Genomic DNA, 16166 nt, shown 5'->3' with positions numbered 1-16166 from the left:
AAAGGGGGCCCTGCACCACGCACAGCCCTCTCTGCAGTTGTGATGAGCTCCCTCCTCATTTGTCCACACTTACTAGGTCTGGGTGCAGATCTTCATGGGCTGCTGTTGGGATTCCCCGGGTATCACCGACCAGAGCCTATGCTTGCCTCTCTTCACACTCCCACCAGTCCTGTAGGCCTTGCTGTGTCCCAGCTGCTCCGCTGTCCTTGCCACTAAGCTGTAAGTACTCTCAGCTGGAATCAGGACCTGGGAGTCAGGTGCTGTGTCACACCACCAATGCTGACAGAGGCTCTGCCCTCTACTTGGACTGTCTGCCCTCTCTTTTTCCTGCTCCCAGCTCCCTTGTTCATCTAATGAATAACTCATCCTGCCAGTGTCACCTACTCCTGTCGGGTCTTTTACACCCGACCTTCTTCAGTTATACCTGATCTGGACACATCAACTGTGTGGCCTGAGGTGAGTTACCTCCCTTCCAAGAACCTCAGTTTCTCTCTTTGTGAAATGGCATTATAGCCCAGACGACAGAAGGGTACCTTCAACTGAACATATTTAAAATTAAAGTGAAACCTTTTAAGTAGCTCATTAATTTTCTACAGGATAAAGTCCAAACTTCTCAGAAGGGCATAAAAAGCCCTGGAAGTATAGTCAGCACTCAGATGCTAACTACTGTTCTTTTCCCCTATTCTCTCCTGAGCAATTTCATTTTTTATTGCATCCTGATATATTAGACTGCTTTGATTGTAGCACATTGCAATCAAACTAGCCTAGCCAAAAACAAAGAAAGGGGGACCCAATTGTATTTAGATTACTCGGGTGGGGGGCTGAAGGGTCACTGGCTGCAGGTGGGCTCAGGGGCTGGGGGGTCCAAGGTGCTCTGTTTCTGTATTTCTGTACTTTGCAGCAGTAGGACTCACCTCGTGCAGGAACTCTGATTGTTCTGGCTTGGATTCTAGCCTCCTAGGAGCTCGGATTGGGGGAAACAGGCCAGTGGAGTGGGGGCAGGAATTCCTTAAAGGAAATGAAAGCAAGGAGCTGGGAAAGTGAGCTCTCATGGTCCACATTATGTGATTTCCGGGAATCCTCGGGTTTTTTTTTTCCCTCGAGCCCTGTCTCTTCTTCCAAACTTACAGAACTGTGTTCAGGATTGCCTGTGGCATGTGGCATCATACTGCACACTGCAGATGTCCCCCAGTGCTTGCATTTCTTCCACTCTGCTCCACCTGAGTTACCCAGCACAACCACCTTCCTGTCAGTTCTGTGTCCTCTCTCTGCTCCATGCTCTCAGGCCTTCCGTGTGTCACAGCTGTGTGTGTGTGTGTGTGTGTACACCTGCGCATCACACCTGTGCATTGTGGCTGGTCTCCCACCTGGCTCCCCTCCCTCTCCTTTCCTCCTGGTGACATATTGTCCCCATGTTTGCCTTTCTGAAGAACAATGGGGATCACACAAATCCCTTTCTTAAAAATTTCTTTGGGATGCCCCGATACAAACAAAACTCCTTATTCTTTTATTCAAACCACTTAATAATTTGGGACCAACCAACTTTTTCACCTTCTTACATATAAAGGTCTCTTATTCAGCGGATGGTTTGGCCAAGCAGAATCACGTGTAGCAGAATCACGTGTGCTGTGCTTTCCTCCTTCCATCCCTTTATGCACAGTTTTTCTTCAGCCTGGAACACCTGCATTGCTTCTGCCTTGCTTGCCATGTGACCTTGAGAAAAATCCATCACCCTTTCTCATTCAGTTCTTCCCATCCATGAAGTGCAGTAATAGTAGTTATAGGACTGGACTGTAAGAACATAGGGAAAGAAGCTCTTAGGGCCCCACTCTTGCCAGACAAAGTATTGACTAATAAGCTACGCTTTCTCTTTCCCCTTTTGGCTCTTCTCAACGCAATTCCAGATCTGTCACAACCCTCTTCCCCCCACCTAAGTTTCTTTAGTTCCATTTAGTGAACACTGCATGTTACCCACGGCCAGATGTGATGAGTGTTCGCACATGGTCTCTCCCTTCTGCCAGCTGGATGTCTTTCCAGCTCCGGTTCCTTCAGCAGAGGGCTCAGCCTTAGGCAGAGGACACTAGCTAGCTGGCCAAGACCCAGGGATATGCAGAATGATTAACTGACAACCCCTTCACCCTCTCTTCACTCCCCTGTCCTCACAGAGTCAGCCCCCAACTCCTCTGCATGGGAACTGTGTAGAAAGTGCCTTTTGTCCTTTACAGGATGGGGAAGGGAGGAGCCTGATGCAGCCCCCAGGAGACTGCTTCCATCTCTCTCTGCCGCTCCTGGGGGCCGTTAGCCTAGACCCTCAGTTCCTGTCCCTTTTAGCTGACTCCCTGCGGCTCCCATGCTGTGTCCCCTTCACGCATCACCTACCTGCTCATACACACACAGGCATGCCTTTATCCGATATTCCTCATTGCCATTCCTGCTTCTTTGATCCCAGTTCCTTTTAATTTTTCTGCTGAAACGTATAAAGCCTCAGATAATCACGGGAACGGAGTTGTTTGCGTTCACATGGATGGTGGTTTTCAGACTGAACCCTTGCTCAAAGTACATCAGTGGCTTATCTTCTGGGGAATGAGGATGGAGAAGGGCCCCTGAGAGAGCAGTGAGTGAGCAGTGAGTCAGACAGGGTGGGACCCCTAAGGGGAGTCACCTCACTTCCAGTTAGGAAGCTTCCATGAAGGAGGGGGAATTTTAGTCATTGGGTTGGCAACGTCTTCCCCTGCACCCCCCCTCCCCAGCACCTGGCTTTCATCCTTATCAAGCCTGTGAGTTCCTGGACCCCTTCGGTTTCCCCATTTTATCAGCCTGCCCCTTCCACCCAGCTTCTCTGCAGGCCCCAAACGACCTCCTTCTCCCCCAGTCCCCTGACAAACTGACTCTTCTTTTCCATACATGTCAGTCCGTGAGGTGCTCTCCTTAGCCAAAGGCTAATCCCTCCATGTGCATGCTGGCTCCCATGGTCTCCTACACTGCACATAAACATGATTGGACCTCTTCCCGTTAAAAACAGCCATTAGAGGGCGCCTGGGTGGCTCAGTGGGTTAGGCCGCTGCCTTCGGCTCGGGTCATGATCTCAGGGTCCTGGGATCGAGTCCCGCGTCGGGCTCTCTGCTCAGCGGGGAGCCTGGTTCCCTCTCTCTCTCTCTGCCTGCCTCTCCATCTACTTGTGATTTCTCTCTGTCAAATAAATAAATAAAATCTTTAAAAAAAAAAAAAAAACAGCCATTAGAATCAGTCTGAAGGCGAAAGCCAGACACTGATATTTTAAAAGCTGCCTAGGTGATCGTGTGTAGCCAGGGCTGAAAACCATAAACAGAACAAAATGCACACTTCTCACCGTGGCATTCAGGGCTCTGTAGAAACTGGTTCCTGCCCATGTTTCCTACCCTGACCTCTCTGTCCTCTGAGCTGGAGCCACACCGAACTCCCTAGAGTTCCCCCAGCCTGCCACATCTCTTGCTTCTGTGCCTTCACACACATCCTTCCCTCTGCCTGGAATGCATTTCGCTGCTTTCTAAAAAGTGCCCTTCAGCATTCAGTGTGGTGTCCTTTTGTGAAGTCTTCAAGAATTCACCCCCACCCTGGGGCAGCGTGACCCTCCTCGGTACTTCCATAAGCCTCTGTGTTTATCTCTGTGGGAACACTTGCCACATGCTAACTACTATTGGTCTCCTCGATATCTGTTTCCTCCTCTAGATGGCAAGTACTTTGCAGGAAAACCCAGGGCTATAGAGATGCCATTTGGTAGGACGTGGGGCCAGGTGATCTCTATCAGAGATGAGTTCTCCCAGGATTGGGACAGGAACTGAGCGAAGTGAGTCTTGGTGCCTGTTCATTCATGTGGTCAACGTGGGCTGGGGGCTTGCTCTGCTCACTGACCACTGGGGCCCAATAAATGGGTAGCTGAAGTTCCTTGCCTTGACAACACTTGACCTCTGGCACTGTATATCCTCTCTGGTCATCTGCTTGGTTCGTCTCTCATTTGTCTCTAGCTGGATACTGAATCCAGAACTGCTCAGTAGAGATCTAAGAGCAGTGTGTGCACACAGCAGGCGCTTAGGAAGTATCTGCCGAACCAGTCCTCACGAGTCCACACGCAAGACTGACCTACTGGTTGTCGGTAGTGGTATGTTCTTGACATATTGGTTGGTTCCTGTCCTGTCTGAAATGTTACAGCATCGCACGGGGGCCAGCTCCTTCGCTCTGCCCGACGATGAGGGAGGCTCTGCTGTTCCCATCTTATAAAGGTTTGGCAACTTGCAGAAGGACACACAGGTACACGCTGGAAGACTTAAACTCAGGCCTATGGAGTCAGGGCTGACCCCAAAGCCACCAGATTATACCTGGGACACATTAGGCTTTCAACAAATATTTATTGACTCAAGGGAGACTGCCACCCCCAGGGAATCAGAAAGCCTGAATTCTCAGCGTCCTCCCCGCCTGACTCTGGGTCCCATAATCTCTCTGGGCTTTCTCACAGTCTCATTTATTCTCATATTCACTCCACAAACATCACGAAGAATCAGATGAGCCAGCCAGTGGGCCAGGTACAAGAGATATGGAGACAACTAACACATGCCTCTGGCTGAGAGGAACTTAGAGAGGAGGAGGTGGCAGATAATTGCATTCCTGTAGGATCACCAGAGCTGGGGTGGGGAGCTGTGTGGACCCTGTATCGAGCCAAGGGACTAAGGCTTGGAAGGGTGGGAGTGTGTGCAAGATGTGGACATCCTTGGGGAACAGGTAAAGTGTAGCACAGGAGAGTAACACAGGTAGAATGTGAGGCCAGGGGCCAGCTCAGGGAGGCCTTAGTGTTCTAACTCGAAGAAATTTGAGGCTTTTGAATTCTCCCGCAGTTTCCTTTCAAGGGTAGCTGCTCTCGGGCTGGATCATGGCTCTAGTGTGGCTCTGACCTCTTACCTTGAAGACTGAACTCCTGCATAGCTACATCCCACCATTTACCAGCATATTGTTTCTCCCAGACCACCCTCTCTTCTGAATTCTCCTTCTGTCCACATTTACACCGATCTGACAAGAAGGCATCCGGCCACTTGATGCCAAGAACCAATCGGGAGCTGCTGGAGCTGCAGAGTTCATTCTGTTCCAACTTAGTCCTTACCCTGTTGAGTGGAGTGGGTGTGTACACTGTGGAGCTAGACGGGGAGTGCAAGAAGCCAGATGGACAGCTCCGCACAGAGTCAATCCCCCTGTCTCGGGGACATCTCCAGTGTCTGCCATGCCCATCCCATCAGTTTCCAAAGCTTAGGTCAGCCTGTTAGCTCTCACCTGGTCGGCCTCAATCAGTCCATGGCCCCGGCCACCAGAGTGACATGACTCAGCCAGCCCTAAACCCTGTGCTGCAAGAGCAGCACCTGCCCCCTTCACCCGTGTGTCCCTAGCACTTACCACAGTCTTGCACATGGTAGGCATTCAATCGGTATTTGATCATACAAGCCTGATGGCAGGCTCCTCACGAATCTTCACTGTTTCTGTCTTCTCTGCTTCCAGAATAAAACCAAACTGGTCGGGTTGGCCTTCAAGCCCTACTACATTCGGCCACAGTTGGCCTCCCTTCCCTTTATTTCCTTTCAGTACCTTCAAGGCCAGTTTAGCCAATGATTCACTGTTCCTGCCCCGGGCCACTGTATTCTCCCACTGCAAAGTCCTCTTAGTTCCTAATGCTAGGGCTCAGCCAAGTTTATGGGCCGGTGGAGAAGCCTTCCTTGCCCAGCTGCTCCCTCCAGCTGAGACCTCTCTGCCACTCCAGGTCAGACCCTCGCACACACATGCTACCTCCCGCCCAACCCTCCCACCAACCCCTGGGGAGAAAGCACGGTAGGAAAAGGCTGGAACTTTCCGCCGGGTCCCCAGGGTGGGCCTGCCACAAGCTGAAGATGTGTCGGTCGCGTTGGTGGACCGTCACCGGAGGTCCCAGAATGAAACCGAGTGTCAGGAGGCAGCCAGGTGCAACTCTGGTGGGCCCGGGTCGGCCCAGGGAGAGCCGCTGGAGGCGGGCAGCGCGAAGCAGAGGGAAGGGGTGGGGAGCCCGGGCTGGGCTTGCTTCCTGCCCCGGAATCTGGCGGCCCGCCCCTGCGCCCGCCCCTCGGGCCGAGCGGAGTCGGGGCCAATCAGCAGGCGCCCCCCGCCCGGCCCGCCCCGTCCCCCTCTGGTGACAGAAAGTCGGCCCAGCAGATGAGGAAGTGGCAGGCAGGCTGGCCCTGGGGACTTCTCTCTGGCCCTGCTCCCTCCGAACCCTTCACTGCTGCCCGCCTGGCCCCCCACTGGTGAGTCTGGACCTTCCACGGGCGGGCTGTCCACGTGCCCGGGCACCCTGCCCGCTTAGCCCTGCCCTGCCCTGCCCTGCCCAGCCTGTGGGCGAGGCTGTTCCCGGGGACCGTGGGTGGGAGGTCCTAGCTCTCTGGGGCCGGGCCTGGCCGGTAGCCTCCCTCCGATCCCGGCCCCCATTTGTTTAAACCTAGGCCATCTTCCACCACCTCCTGCTCTAGTCCCTCTCCGCCTCTTCCCCTCCCTCTCCTTGGCTCCCAGTTCTTCTCTCCTCCCTTCCCCTCCCCCTTCTTTGCCTGTCTCCCTTTCCCTTCCATCCATCTTAAAGGAAGGAAGCACTAGCCTGAGTTCCCCTACCAGGGACACACCCAGCGCTCCTCAAGCCAGGGGAGAGGTCCTTTCCAGAGCCTGGAGCCACTCCTGACCTCCAGGGCGCATGAGTGTTTGTGAGGGGGTGAACTCGAGGTGGTGGTGGAGAGAGAGCGGGAGAGATAACCAGCTGGCAGGCTCCCCTGGGTCAGGGAGGAACTGTGTGTGTGAGCGCAGGCCTCCGTCAGGTGGGCCGCGCCACAGAAGAGGCAGCCAGCAAGGTCTGCCTGTGAATGAATGAATGGTCGTTGTGGTCCGTGAAAGTGATCTGTGTGCATGACCGAAGGCAGGTGTGTCTGAGTGTGGTGAGGGGGATTTTATGTTTATTCATCTCTAAGTGGGGTGTCTGAGTTTATGTCTGTGACCACATTTATCTGTGACTCAACGTACCTGTGAGTAAAGCTGCGTGTGGGCCCCGGGGGTGCGAGCGTGAGTATTTGCACATGGTAATACTAGCAGGACCAGAGAAGGTGGTGGGGTGAGTGGTTTGGGTGTGTTGCGAGTATGAATGAAGTTAGGAGTGGGTCTGAGTATCAGAAGCTCTGCATGTCAAAGTCCGTGGAGGCTGTTTGGGTGGTGTGTCAGAGGTGGGCGGCTAATGCCAGTAGGAGGTGTGTGGGCCTTGCGTGTACATAGGTGTGTCAGCCCTGGGTCAGCCTGTCGTTGGTGCTGGGGAGAGCTGCGCGAGAAGAAGGACTTGGGGCCTGACCATGGTGGGGGCAGTTGTGGGTCCCCATGGAGGCTGCAGGAGCTCCTGTGGGATGTGTGCCCAGTTCAGTGTGTGAGGTGCACGTGGATGGCCTCGCTGGATGTGTCAGAAGGTGGCCATTCTTTGCTTAGTGCCTGTGCATGGCTTGTTCTCTGGAAAGAGGGAAGCTGGTGGGCATCTGCTTCCCTCGCTGGCTGGGGAATGCCTTGCCCCTCTGGGACAGCCTTGGCATCCCAGGCTCTCCTGGGTCTGGCCCGAGGCTTTTGTGTCCCAGGGTGCCCTCCCCCGACATTCCTTCAGATTCTGAGGGGGAGAGGGCCTAGCTCATTAGGACCCTCCCTAAGGGAGGGGAAGATTCCTGAGACCTCCCCCACTCCCCCACCTCCTCACATGCCACTGGCCTCCTGCCCCTCCCAGGGAGAGAAGGGTGCTCGTACCCATTCTGAAGCAGGACAGACAGAATTTATGGCTAGTTTAGGAGAGGATGCTGGGTGTAGGTTTTCAGCAGTCCTCTTGGGGCCAAGGCTAGGGCTTGGCTAGAGCCCTGTGAGGTTTCTGGCTCAAAACAAAGCTAGATCCTTCACTCATCTGGCCATCCAGGGTGGGTGGATGGTGAGTCCCATGCTTTACTCTTGGCTTTCTCAATCCTGGTGGGTCCTGCTCCTCCAGGCCCTGACCTGTGGCCTGGACCCACCCTCCACCCCATGCGTAGTGTAGCGGGGGCGGGTGGAGGGCGGGGCGCTCCCAGAGCTAGTTAGACAGGTGGAGCCGCCGGGGCAGGAGTCTCAAAGAGCCGGGCTCCGGAGAGGAAGGGCTGGAGGGGAGTGCCAGAGAAGAGGGCAGCGGGGAGCGGAGAGAGTCGCTGGGGTGAGAGCCCGGGAGGGCAGGGGAGAGGAGGAAGGGGCAGGAATGGGGGGAATACCCCCTCGGGAGAGGAGCCGTTGAACGGGAGGATCCCTTGTGGGGGGGAGGACCCTCTCGAGGCTGGAGAGGTGGGAGACTGGCAAGGGAAGGAGAGGCGGTCATTCTGGAGTGGAGAGGTAAGATTCTCCAGAAAGAGACCAGAAATGGAGAGTCCTCTTGTGGAGGAAGAGGGAAGGTGAGGCCCGGTGGTAAGAATCTCGGCGGTGGAGCAGGGAGTGAGGGAGGCGACCGAGGTGCGGAGAGGAAGGCAGAACAGCCCTTCCCAGCAGGCAGGCAGGGTGTGCGGGAAGCGGTGTGAAAGCGCTATGTCTCCTACCCCCAGTCCCCCGCAGCTCCTTCCTCTCACTCTTCTGTCCTTTCTGCAAAGAGGTGTCGGGAGCTGTCCCACCTGGTCTGTGAGCTGTCTGTGGGTCAGGGGTAGGATGGGGGCACAGTCGGCCCTGACCCACACCCCCCATACCTCCCCAGAATCCTTAGCCAGGATGGAGGCGGTTGTGAACTTGTACCAGGAGATAATGAAGAATGCAGGTAAGACGCTGTCCTCCCTCCTGCTCCAGGATCCCTGTCTCCTGCTGGAGAGTCCCTACGAACCCCTTGACTCTCTGTGACCTGACCCCATGCCTGTACACCTGGTGGGGACCCTTTGGACCCTGTGACTCGTTGTGACTCCTTGACCCTTATCCACAGATCCTCGGATCCAGGGCTACCCTCTGATGGGGTCCCCCCTGCTAATGACCTCTATCCTCCTGACCTACGTGTACTTCGTTCTTTCACTTGGGCCTCGCATCATGGCCAATCGGAAGCCCTTCCAGCTTCGGGGCTTCATGATTGTCTATAACTTCTCACTGGTGGCTCTTTCCCTCTACATTGTCTATGAGGTAGGCCTCTGGGGTGCCTAGGTTTTAATTCCTGCCAGGCTCAGATCCGTTTCTTCAGCTAGATAGCAGGAGGGGTTGGGCTGGGTGGATGGATCTCTGGTGGCCTAATCCACTCCCCTCCCTAGTTCTTGATGTCTGGCTGGTTGAGTACCTACACCTGGCGGTGCGATCCTGTGGACTATTCCAACAGCCCGGAGGCACTAAGGGTAAGGGGGGGTCAAGGGTGGGGAGATAGCATAGAAGCACTCTGGGGATAGCAGTTTGGCCGTGCCCTTGTCTCATGGGTCAGTTCAGGGAATTTTCTGGAATAGCATGGGTGTCCTAAGTCTGCCTGACTTCTTGCAGATGGTTCGAGTGGCCTGGCTCTTCCTCTTCTCCAAGTTCATTGAGCTGATGGACACGGTGAGTGGTTATAGGAGATATGGGGACCCTGGGGGGAGAAAGGAGAGGCCCTGGCTCAGAAACCCATTTCCCCACTCTTCTCAGGTGATCTTCATTCTCCGGAAAAAAGATGGACAGGTGACCTTCCTACATGTCTTCCACCACTCAGTGCTTCCCTGGAGCTGGTGGTGGGGGGTACAAGTTGCCCCGGGTGAGTGGTAAAGGCCACTGGGGGAAGAGGGATAGGCATTAAGGACCAGCAGCTCAACTCTCCTGACCCTATTCATTGTACCGACAGGAGGAATGGGCTCTTTCCACGCTATGATCAACTCCTCTGTGCATGTCATCATGTACCTGTACTATGGGTTGTCTGCCCTCGGCCCTGTGGCTCAGCCCTACCTGTGGTGGAAAAAGCATATGACAGCCATCCAGCTGGTGAGGGGCCTGGCCCATAGCCATACCCCCCACCTCCCTGGCCTGGATCCTCCCTTTATCCAGCTGGCCTCACCTCTGACCGCATGCCTCTGCGTTCAACATCCAGTCGGTCTACACCACCTCTTGCTGTTCCCTCTCACCCTTGCCCGTCTCCGTTCCAGATCCAGTTCGTCCTGGTCTCACTGCACATCTCCCAGTACTACTTCATGCCCAGCTGCAACTACCAGTACCCCATCATCATCCACCTCATCTGGATGTATGGCACCATCTTCTTCGTGCTCTTCTCCAATTTCTGGTATCACTCCTACACCAAAGGCAAGCGGCTGCCCCGTGTGCTTCAGCAGAATGGAGCTCCAGGTACCACCAAAGTTAAGGCCAACTGAGAAGTGTGGCCTAGCTAGGTGCCCACCTAAGTGCCTCAGGACTGCGCCTTGGGCAGCATCTGACTTCTCCCCACCTACACCAGTGACCTGTGACCAGGGCTTACGTGGTCAGGACTGAGCAGGGGACAGGCCCTCCCCTCCCCACAGCTGGTACACAGGGACCATGGCTTCCGTTCCTCACCCACTTCTCCCGGCCAGCACCAAGGACATGGCCTCATTGCCCTCTGCTACTCCAGAGCTGGGGGGCCAAAAGGGCTGGACACATTTCCCCCTCCCTGCCTTAAACTTGGGAGAGGAGCACTCAGGACTGGCCCCCACTAGGGTCTTGTGGCCTTTTTCCTCACACTGAAGAGGTCAGCAATAATCTGTCACTGTGCACCCATGATCCCTCCTTCTCTCCCCCACACTGAAGCAGAAGCTTCTTGGCCAAAGGTCAGGGTGGCTGGGGGGATTGGGCTCACTCGCTTAGGTCTTCATTAAAAGTGACAGAGGAAACCACCGAGGCTGTGTGTGTACATGTGGGAATGGAAGAGGTGTGCCAGCCCTGTCTGCCAACAGGAGGGATGGTTCTGGCTCTCAGAGGACCATGGTGGAGAGGAGCCTCTGGGAAGGCTGCTGGGACAGAGGTGATGCAAAGAGAAGAGAGGGAGACGTGACTTTATTAGAAAAATAAAAAAACCAAAACAAAACCCAAAACTGAGGTGATGAGTTGGTCCTCAACGGATTCCCTGGTGGATGAGGCTGCTCTTGGCTGCGCTGGCCTTCTCCCGCTCCCGCCGCCGCGCAGGGTCCAGCTCAAAGCAGCGCCACAGCCGCAGGGTCTCATCTGCTGCTGCTGAGGCCACAGTGGCCCCGTCTGGGCTCATGGTCAGACTTAGGACCCGGGCCGTGTGACCTGAGGCGTGAGGAGGGAGACGTGAGAGCGGAGCATGTGAATGCAGACAGAGCCCCCAGCCACCAGTGCTGAGAACCACCTACCTTTTTTATTTAATACCCCCGAGAAAATAACTCCCACACCATAGAGTGCACCCTTTCAAAGTATACAGTTCGTTGGTTTTTAGTATATTCACAAAGTTGTGAATTGTTGCAAACGACAAATGTTGTGAACAACAGTAATTCCAGAGCATTTTCATCGCCCCATAAAGTCTCTCCTCTCCTCGTCACCTTCTCCCCCCCGCCCCTGGCAACCATCAATCTGTTTTATTTCTTTGCATTTGCCTCTTTTGGACACTTCATGTAAACATTCATATACAGTGTGTGGCCTTCTGTGTCTGGCTTTGGTCACTTAGCACCTACCTTTATTTTTTTTTATGCTGAACCATTTTTTAAAATTTAAATTAATATATAATCTATTATTAGTTTCAGAGGTAGAGGTCAGTGACTCATCAGTCTTATATAAGACTGCTTGATTGACACCTCAACTTAGTATCTCAGAGCAACTCAAATTTAACATGTTCAAAAGGAAACTCCCCACCATTCACTCCAAACCTGTTCCCCTCATGGGTTTTCCTCCCACCGCCCCCCACTGGTTTCAGAGGTAGAATTCAGTGATGCATCAGATGTGTATAACACCCAGTGCTCATTACATCACATACCCTCCTTAATACCCGTCACCTAGTTGCCCCATCCCCCCACCTCCCTTCCCTCCAGCAACCCTTAGTTTGTTTCCTATGATTAAGAACGAGTCTCTCATGGTTTGTCTCCCTCTTTGCTTTTGTCTTGTTTTATTTTTCCTCTCTTCCACTATGATCTTGTTTTGTTTCTTAAATTCCACAAGATCATATAATTATCTTTGACTTATTTTGCTTAGCATGATACCTCTAGTTCCATCCACGTCACTGCAATGGCAAGGTTTCTTTTTTTGATGGCTGCATAGTATTCCATTGTATATGTATACCACATCTTTTTTATCCATTCATCTGTTGATGGACATCTGGGCACTTTCCAGAGTTTGGCTATTGCGAACATTGCTGCTATGAACACTGAGGTGCGGGTACCCCTTCAGATTGCTACCTTTGTATCTTTGGGGTAAATACCTGGTAAGCACCTACCTTTAAGTTCAGCAACCTTGGCCATGGTTGGGTACTTCCAAATAACCAACTGGTTCTGGGCAAAGCCATGGCCTGAGATGAGCTCCTTGTAGTGGGGAGACCAAAGGATAGAGCACACCTGTGGAGGGGGTTGGGGTGTGGGCACAACATAGAGCCAGCACTACTCAAATGAGAACTAAGTCCATTTGAATGTTAGGCACCCTGCCAGGTGCCAGACTCAGACTTGAATCACCACAGTTCTTATAAAAACTTTGAGAGTTAGAATTATTATCCATTTTAAGAGATAAGGAATCAAGCAGAAGAAAGTTCAGCAAGTTGCCTAAGACCACATGCAAGTTTAAGTAGGTGACAGCGCCAGAATTTGAACTCTGGCTCCAGAGCCCAAGTTTAGAATAGAATGAAGACTGCATAGGGGAGATGAAGGTGGAAGGAGAGAAAGCTGGAACAGATGCAAGGAGACTCACCAGCAAGGGCCTCCAATGTCATTCTACCTAATGTGGATTAAGGGCTGTAGGTGATAGGGAGCTACCGCAGGGTTTTAGGACAGGAACAGACCTCCCAGACCCAGTGCAGAGGACAGATTGGAGGGGATAAGTGAAGACTGCTGAGAGACCAGTAAAATGGGCCTCCATGAGGGGAGGGGGGGACACACGAATAATACTGAAGGAAAAATGATGTGTTTTGGGGACTGGGGGAAGAGGAAAATCCTAAAGATTTTAGGAAGTTGTGCAGATTTCTGAATAAGTTCTATCACTCTCAAACAATGTAAGAGGAAGAGGAATACATTTCAGGGAGACAAGAAGCAACAAATTCAATTTAGGACATACTAGCATGTTGCCACCTACAGGACAGGAGGATGGGGTTAAGTAATGAACATTAGTATGGTTTGGACCTCTTGAACGAGAGCTGAGTTAGAGTTTTGGAACTCATCAGTGTATAGAGTTGGTAAAGCCACTGAAGGGGACAGTTGCCCAAGGGGACAGTTAACCAAGACAGAGTAAGAATATTTCTGAGAGGGAGAGGCTGAAACGTAACAGGTAAAAGACTACCTGGGATTGAGCATCCACAGCACTCAGACAAGCCCCAGAGCAGACATTCCAGATGCGAATGTGTCGGTCACTGGTGCCCCCTCCGGTCGCCAGCACATTGGACTGCCAGGGACACCAAGCTACAGCCTAGGTAGGATAAAGATGGGGTCAGCTGCCATAGAACTAGACAAGGAGCTACAGGGGTCACAGGGTAATCCCGTCCAATCCTACCATCCCATTTCCCCTTAATGGTCCCCAGGTTCTGGGGGAGGGTCTGCAGAGCCCCCAACCCAGCCCCAGCCGCACTCTCACCTTGACAGCCCCCTGATGCTGGGTGAATGTCTGCAGGGGAACCCAGCCACCCTCTCCAGGAGCACTAGGCCACACATTGACCAAGTTATCGTTGCCGCCGCTGGCCAAATGTCGTCCATCTGGGGCCCAGCGCAGCCCACACACCTCCTGGCTGTGGCCACTCAGGGTGGCCACATGGTGTTCTGCCACCCGAACATCATGGTGGTGGATCTGGCCAGAACGTGAGCCACTGCAGAGGGGAGGGGAATGAGGTTCAGCGGTAATGCCAAACAGTGCCAGCAGCATCGAGTTGCTTCAGTTCAGAGATGTACCTCTGGGGAGAGCTGGCAAAAATCACAGACGGATTTTGCAACAGAGTAGCGACAACCACAAACCTGGATACGATGTAGCTGTTCCAACACAGGGAGCTCACACGGGCGGAATGACTAGTCATGTTTCGAAGCCGCTTCTGCTGCTGCACATCCCATAGCTAGAGAGACAAGGGTGCTAGGACCAGATGGTGACCTGCCACGAACACCCAACTCCCCGACAAGCCCCCTGGGTCTGGGCGCCGCAGAACTGCAGCACAGAGGACAAGGCTCACCTGCACCTCGGCACTGCTGGTGCCCACTGCCAGGTAGTTGCCCTCTTTGATCCAGGCCACAGAAGATATATAGTCCCCAGGCTGCTCCATTTGCAGCAGCTGCAAGATGTCCCCGGAGCTAGCACTCCACAAGTACACGCTGTTGTCCAATGCCACAGCAAGTACATTTCCAGAGCTCCAGTCCACAAGGTTCAGGTCTTGCCAGAGCAGGGAAAGGGAAGAGCATGAGCTTCCTTGTTTGCCTGGTCCCCAGGCCCTCTTCCTCCATCCGATGGGCAAAGAGAAGGCTGCACTTACAGTAGTCATTCCGGATTTCAGGGGCGTCCAGGATTCGGTCTGGCAGGGAAGGAATGTAACGGCAGGTCTTCCGGCTGGAGCCAGGCGTGGCCTTCTGGCTGTAAAGCACTTTCAGTCTGTTCTGGTAACCTGTGGCAACCGAGTGGGTCCACACAGTGGGACAACTGATTCCTGGCAGGCCCATACAAGCACCTCCCCTCTCCTCAGTCTCAGGTGGGAATGGCAGACAGGCATCACTCCTCAATTCTAGAACTTGGGGTCTTACCCTCTGGGGCATTTTGTGGTTTTCCACTGAGCCGAAGGATCTTGGCTTCCTCCACATCAAAACCGTTCAGGTTCAAAGCCCAGGCTTTCTGATGTTCCTGGCACAAAGGGTGAGGGTGAGGCCTGATCCCTACACAGGCGGGTCTTGTGCCTATAGCCCCTCTGGGACACATACCTTCTTGGTGGGCGTCTGGCTATCTTCAGGCTGGTTTTCCTTGCTCAGGAGGAAACTGGCCACCTCCATCTGAGAAGCACTGCGATGGGGGATGTAGCGGTCACCGCCAGGTTTGCTGGGAGTGGTCTGAGTCTTGGAGCTGGATTTGCCTGGGGTTGAAGGAAGGAAGCCAGAGAGTCTGACCAGGCTTCTGCGGGAGGAGGCACGAAGCCCGCTTCTCAGCCGTCCCCTCTCCCTCCCCGATGTCCCGCCGCACCCCACTGACCAGGAGTTCGGCCTGGGGTCCTGCCCGCGCTGTGGGATCGGTTGGCCGCCCGCATGGGTGAGGGGGCCGGCCCCGCGGCTTCCTTAGCTTTGCGCTGCCAGCGCGCGGGGGGTGCATTGGGGATAGGTGCGTCCAGCTGCAGCAGCGAGTGCAGGTCGCTCTCGAACACGAACTGCGCCATGGGAGCGTCTGCAAGGGGAAGGGTCCTTGGAGTGGGTGCCCGCCGAGTCCTGGAATAAAAGGTGACCGTGCTCGATCTGGGACGGCTGGCCACTCGTTCAGGGGCATCCCCGCCGCAGCCCCACCCGACCCAGGCCCCCCGGCCGCCTCTCACCTTCAGCCCGCAGCAGGTTCCAATCCCGGACCGGCTTCGGCAGTGCCGATTTACGCTTCTTAAACTCTCCGCTCCGAGCACTCATTGGCTCCTTCAAAACCCAACCGTCGCAACCGTCGTTTTCGCCCATTGGCCTTTTACGGCATAGGAGGCGGGTCTTCCGGTGCAAGTCATAGATCTCACGAGAATCCAGCCATGGAGCGTGATTTGAAGAGTGAGCTGGTGAGGGCCCGTCCCCCGGGGAACCGGTGTACGAAAGCGAGAGGGGCGGGGCGGAGAGGAGCGGGGCGCGCCGTGGGGCGGGACCTGCGCTGCCGCCGCATTCCCCAGCCTCTTCCATTCATTTCTCAGCTTCCCCTCATCAGCCCTTCACGCAGAAAACTGCATGTGATGTGCGCCGGGAGTGCATTTGTTGTGACCTGCGGAATTGTTGAATCACTTTTTTTGTACCCATGAAGCCAATATAACACTGTATGTTCAC

General features: G+C 54.1%; 3 protein-coding genes and 1 long non-coding RNA gene across 9 annotated transcripts in view; 1 reads left to right on the top strand and 3 right to left on the bottom strand.

Annotated features, from left to right (window-relative positions):
- Window positions 1-349, bottom strand: part of SZT2 (SZT2 subunit of KICSTOR complex) — a 62582-nt gene extending 62233 nt beyond the window's left edge. Inside the window, exon 1 of the mRNA XM_044238017.1 lies at window positions 74-349. The gene's annotated coding sequence lies outside the window, so the exon portion shown is untranslated. The remainder of the gene's footprint in view (window positions 1-73) is intronic.
- A 60-nt stretch (window positions 350-409) lies between these two features.
- ELOVL1 (ELOVL fatty acid elongase 1) lies at window positions 410-10874 on the top strand. 4 transcript variants are annotated; one of them, XM_044238013.1, is made up of 8 exons: window positions 410-456; window positions 8768-8827; window positions 8987-9177; window positions 9303-9383; window positions 9523-9579; window positions 9664-9769; window positions 9857-9993; window positions 10155-10874. In XM_044238013.1, the coding sequence occupies exons 2-8, from the start codon at window positions 8782-8784 to the stop codon at window positions 10374-10376; spliced, it is 840 nt and encodes a 279-aa protein (XP_044093948.1). In that variant the 5' UTR covers window positions 410-456; window positions 8768-8781; the 3' UTR covers window positions 10377-10874. The 4 variants fall into 4 exon arrangements, with proteins under 4 accessions (XP_044093948.1, XP_044093949.1, XP_044093946.1 ...); XM_044238014.1 differs by lacking the exon at window positions 410-456 and adding an exon at window positions 5757-5779; XM_044238011.1 differs by lacking the exon at window positions 410-456 and adding an exon at window positions 6191-6296.
- LOC122899859 lies at window positions 1485-6048 on the bottom strand. The gene is made up of 3 exons (XR_006383156.1): window positions 5419-6048; window positions 2380-2603; window positions 1485-1791 (listed from the first exon to the last, which is right to left on the bottom strand). It is a non-coding gene; the product is annotated as an uncharacterized LOC122899859 (long non-coding RNA).
- A 28-nt stretch (window positions 10875-10902) lies between the features above and the next one.
- On the bottom strand, window positions 10903-15782 carry CDC20 (cell division cycle 20). Of its 3 annotated transcripts, none has more exons than XM_044238007.1 (11): window positions 15686-15782; window positions 15352-15540; window positions 15087-15235; window positions 14913-15009; window positions 14648-14776; window positions 14351-14547; window positions 14142-14236; window positions 13768-13996; window positions 13477-13602; window positions 12428-12545; window positions 10903-11271 (listed from the first exon to the last, which is right to left on the bottom strand). In XM_044238007.1, exons 1-11 carry the CDS (start codon window positions 15768-15770, stop codon window positions 11093-11095), a joined length of 1593 nt encoding a protein of 530 aa, XP_044093942.1. In that variant the 5' UTR covers window positions 15771-15782; the 3' UTR covers window positions 10903-11092. The 3 variants fall into 3 exon arrangements, with proteins under 3 accessions (XP_044093942.1, XP_044093943.1, XP_044093944.1); XM_044238008.1 differs by having other exon boundaries at window positions 15352-15581; window positions 15686-15774; XM_044238009.1 differs by having other exon boundaries at window positions 15352-15608; window positions 15686-15725.
- Window positions 15783-16166: the final 384 nt, after the last annotated feature.

Source organism: Neovison vison, chromosome 2, assembly GCF_020171115.1.
Source record: "Neovison vison isolate M4711 chromosome 2, ASM_NN_V1, whole genome shotgun sequence".
Lineage (NCBI taxonomy): Eukaryota > Metazoa > Chordata > Mammalia > Carnivora > Mustelidae > Neogale > Neogale vison.
This window is presented reverse-complemented; position numbering and strand designations above follow the sequence as displayed.